The 4,368-nt window shown below is 29.4% G+C and overlaps 1 protein-coding gene across 1 annotated transcript; it reads right to left on the reverse strand.

The window, feature by feature from the left end:
• Positions 1–1,023: 1,023 nt before the first annotated feature.
• LOC119611141 lies at positions 1,024–2,869 on the reverse strand. The gene is made up of 4 exons (XM_037966621.1): positions 2,287–2,869; positions 1,366–2,163; positions 1,111–1,245; positions 1,024–1,043 (listed from the first exon to the last, which is right to left on the reverse strand). The coding sequence occupies exons 1-4, from the start codon at positions 2,867–2,869 to the stop codon at positions 1,024–1,026; spliced, it is 1,536 nt and encodes a 511-aa protein (XP_037822549.1).
• Between the last annotated feature and the right edge of the window lie 1,499 nt (positions 2,870–4,368).

The following is a 4,368-nucleotide window of genomic DNA, read 5'->3' on the forward strand; positions in this document are numbered from 1 at the left end:
AAGTAAATATATATGAAAATACAAATTAATTTTATGATTATAAACATAATTCATTTAAAATTAAAAACAAATTTTCTTTAAAAATTGATTTTGAAGTACAAAACTCTATTTCTGGTTTATTACTGAGCTGGAGTTTAACATTAATTTCATTTAAAAGAAGAAAAGTGCGTGTTAACATACTATTTCTACCATACAATGTTCTATGGGTAGGAACATCGAACAAATAATTATACCTAAGATGTCTTGGAGAAACATGAAAGGGGATGTGGTACAGTAAATCAGGGCAATCTATATTGCCGTTGATTATATCGAAAACATATAAAGCAGAATGAAACTTTCTGCGAAAATCTAGAGACTGTAATCCAAGTAATAGACATCTAGATCGATATGATGGTATTGGATTATCAAAAGTAATGGATGAAAGAGCAAATTTAATAAATTTCTTTTGAACTCTTTCAACGCGGGTAATTAATTGTTTAGAATATGGAGCCCAAATAATAGCCGCATATTCAAGCCTTGATCTAACAAAGGCAGTGTAAATAATCTTAAGAGTACAAGGATCTGTAAATTCAGAACAATTTCTCTTAATGAAGGCAAACATAGAATAAGCTTTTGGGAGAATATAGTCAATGTGTTGAGTAAACAATAACATTGAATCAAATACAATTCCCAAATCTATAATAGATTTGACTGATTTTAAACTATAGTTTCCAATTTTGTAAACCGTTGGAATAGGATTTGGAGATCTTGTGAAAGTTAAATGAAAGCATTTATCAAAATTCAAATGAAGTTCATTAGACTTACACCAACAAAGAAAATTGGCTAAATCAGATTGCAAATTCAAGAAATGTTGTACTGTATCGATCCTGTGAAATATTTTTAAATCATCAGCATAAAGTAAACATTTAGCATATTTAAAACATGATGAGATATCATTAATGAATAAAATAAATAAAAGTGGACCCAAAACACTACCCTGAGGTATCCCAGAAGACTGAACATAAGTCTTTGAAAAATAATTTTCTACAACAACTTTACATAATCTATTTGATAAATAGGATTTTAACCAATTTAAAAAATTAGAGTGAAAACCGAACATTTGTAATTTACCTATAAGAATATTATGCGAAACTTTATCAAAGGCTTTAGAAAAATCGGTATAAATAGTGTCTACTTGACTGCGCTGTTCTAAGGAATATATACAGAATTCAGTAAAAACAGATAAGTTAGTTGTAGTTGATCTACCTGGAAAAAAACCATGTTGATTAGGTAAAATCCACGATTTAGTAATAAAAAATAGTCTATTATAGACTATATGCTCAAATAACTTTGAAACACAAGATAATTTCGAAATAGGCCTATAACAAGTAACATTATCCCTTCTGCCATCCTTGAAAACAGGAGTTATAGCTGCAAACTTCCATTTATCTATAAAAATTCCTTCTTTTAGAGATAAATTAAAAATAAAAGTAAGTGCGGTTTTTAAAGAAGATGCACAAATCTTTAGTAAATGACCACAAAAGCCGTCAATATCAGATTTGTAACTATCTTTACTATTCATAATTGCATTAAAGACTTCATCCTCTGAGACAGCCATGAAACCAATGTCCACAAATGGCATATGAGAAGAATTAGAGATATAATTTTTATTAGAAGGTGGTTTAAAATTTGATTCAAAAAATTCGGCAAACATATTTACAGATTCACTGCAAGATACAGAGGTTTTATCACCATAGTTCATAATCTTTGGTATATCAGATACTTGCTTTCTTGATTTAATAAAAGACCAAAAATATTTGGGATTACTTCTTATTTCATTTTCTTTCCCAAGTATGTATTGTCTATAGAGAAATTTATTCAAGCAATTAAATTCACGCTGATAGTGAATAAATTTGGTATGACTATCAGCTGAGCCTGAATTAACAAAGCGTTTATGGAATTTGTTTCGAAGGTTTTTAAGTCTCTTAAGACCACGAGTATACCAAGGTAATTTATAAGGCTTCTTTTTCTTTAATGGAATATTTTCTTTACAAACATTTAGAACTACATCAACAAATTTATCATAGCAAGATGAGGTTGATGGTCCAGACAAAATATCCATCCAGTTAATACCATTAAAAATAGAGTTAAGTACATCTGACTTACATAAATTAAAGTTAAAATCTAAAGAATTTGATAAATCAATGCAATTAAAGAAATTATAAGATTCAATTTCAATCACTAAAGGCAAATGATTTATGTTGCGGCTCGATATTGACAAAAAACTTTCGAAAACTTTAAACTTACAGTCATAAGGAACAAAAATTAAATCCAAAAACCGATTTAAACTATTAGCAATATGATTGATTTGAATTAAATTGATTGAAAGCAAACTGTCAATAACTTCAATTTCATTAAATTTATTTACATTAAGAGGAAATAGTGAAGCACTATTATTAATTTGTGTCCACAAAACATCAGAAAGATTAAAATCTCCGAGAACACATAAACGAGAGTTTAATGCCAATTTATCATTCACAGATAAAATGTTTGAAACATGAGCCGAGTAAATGTTATTAGATATATTAGGTGGTATATAAGAAACAGATAAATGCAATACAATATTAAATCCAGTAATGGATACAATAAGTTGATCTAATAGGCCATTATTATCATCAATGTTAATTAAAGAAGACTTATAAAATTTTTTAACGGCAACTAAAACTCCACCTCCTCTAGTACAACCAGTACGAGCTGCATTTCTATCCTTCCGATAAACATTATAAAGATTAATATCAAAAAATTCAGCGTCATAAAAGTCAGGATTTAGCCAGGTCTCGACTAAAACAATCACATCAAATAAGCATTGAGATGAGAAATCATAAACCATTTTAGATTTAGTGCGCATTCCAGACAAATTTTGATAGTATATCTGAAAACCTTTTTTACTTAAAGCTACTGATGATCGTTCTGAACGAGATTCCTTTGAAAATTTATGAATGGCCGAACTTTAATGTCAGTTGGCCAGAGTTCAGGATTCAAAAGATCTTTGTAGAAGCACGGAGATACACCAAGTTTAAAATTTATTCGTTTTAAATCATTGACATTAGCATCTTTCTTTATCAAAGCAAAACAAAGCAGATGCTCTTTACTAATCTGTGAGTTCTTATTTACATAATTTATGATTTGCTCTGGCAGGACAGTAGGCTTAAAAGAAGAAATATGAATCCACTTTTTTTGAATAACAACTTCCAAGTCATCTGATGATTTTACTCCAATAACAACAGGCCCCCTTTTACGTCTACGCCTATGTACATTAATCCAATTAGATGTGTCTTGAGTTGGTTGTGTATTATCATCAAACATGTTAGCACGATTAACAGCAGCATCTGATTCGATAGTTGGTAATGAAGAAACAGAAGAAGTAGCAGATAAAAAATGTTGTGTGTTTGAAGCAGCTTGTGTACTAGTACTTTGTCCAGCAACAACACCAATAGCATTTACATCACTTTTTGTTTTTTGTTGATTTTTTGGCAATTTTATTTTATTCTTATTATTTGAAAAGTCAATGAACTGATGCTTTAACTCTTGTATTTCTTTACTTAAAGAGTTGTTATTAAATAATTGCTTGAGTTCTCTTATTTCACTTGATAATAAAGAGACATGCTTAAGTAAATCAGCAGAAACGTTTAAACATTCATTGCAATTAAAAACAATATTTTGATTATTTTTAAAATATTCACAAAATTTTTCCTCAATTTGAGCACAAAAAAAATGAAATTTAGCTCTACAAATATGACAACCTATAAAAGTTGTTTTAAGTGACTTGAAACACTTCGCGCAAAGAGTATTTGGCGGTTGATTCATTTTAACACGTCTTAACAGTTTAGCTATCAAGCGTAGACCAATATAGATCGTAGACCGTAGATCTATGCATAACAAACCGTTAGTCTGATTTATTTACTGATTTTAATATACCTATGTACATCAAAATTTTTGCGTTTTTGGTCTTTGAATCTAAACCCGACCCAGAGTGTTTGCTGGCAGAGTCGAAAGGCTTTTTGTATTTAATGTGTATTTTTAACGCTCGTCTTTTGTATTCATATATTTATTCATTTCTTAAAGTATACCAATTTATATTATATATACACATTTTATCTGCACAGAGGGGTGACTGGGGGACTATTAAAGAATACAATATATTCAGCCGCTGTTATATGCATAATTGTTTATGAACTTTTGGGTCAGATGGGGTCCAATTTACATACATAATATGTATTTTTTCAAAGCATAATTGAATAGGAAAATAATATGTGTTGAGTTAAGACTCTAAGTCTTTTGTTTTAGTTCAGTTCTATTTCAGTTCTAGTTCAGTTCTAGTCAGTTCTA

This window comes from Lucilia sericata, unplaced genomic scaffold (genome assembly GCF_015586225.1).
Source record: "Lucilia sericata isolate MDLA Ls3-8-SP2 unplaced genomic scaffold, ASM1558622v1 Contig001374F_arrow, whole genome shotgun sequence".
In the NCBI taxonomy this organism is placed as follows: Eukaryota; Metazoa; Arthropoda; class Insecta; order Diptera; family Calliphoridae; genus Lucilia; species Lucilia sericata.

Coding starts and splice junctions, on each gene's coding strand:
- LOC119611141 (XM_037966621.1), bottom strand. CDS start 2,869: ATGGTTTATGATTTCTCATCTCAATGCTTATTTGATGTGATTGTTTTA. Junction 1,246..1,365: donor CAGAAGGGATAATGTTACTT/GTTATAGGCCTA, acceptor GTTTTTTTCCAG/GTAGATCAACTACAACTAAC. Junction 1,044..1,110: donor TTCGCATAATATTCTTATAG/GTAAATTACAAA, acceptor TTTATCAAATAG/ATTATGTAAAGTTGTTGTAG.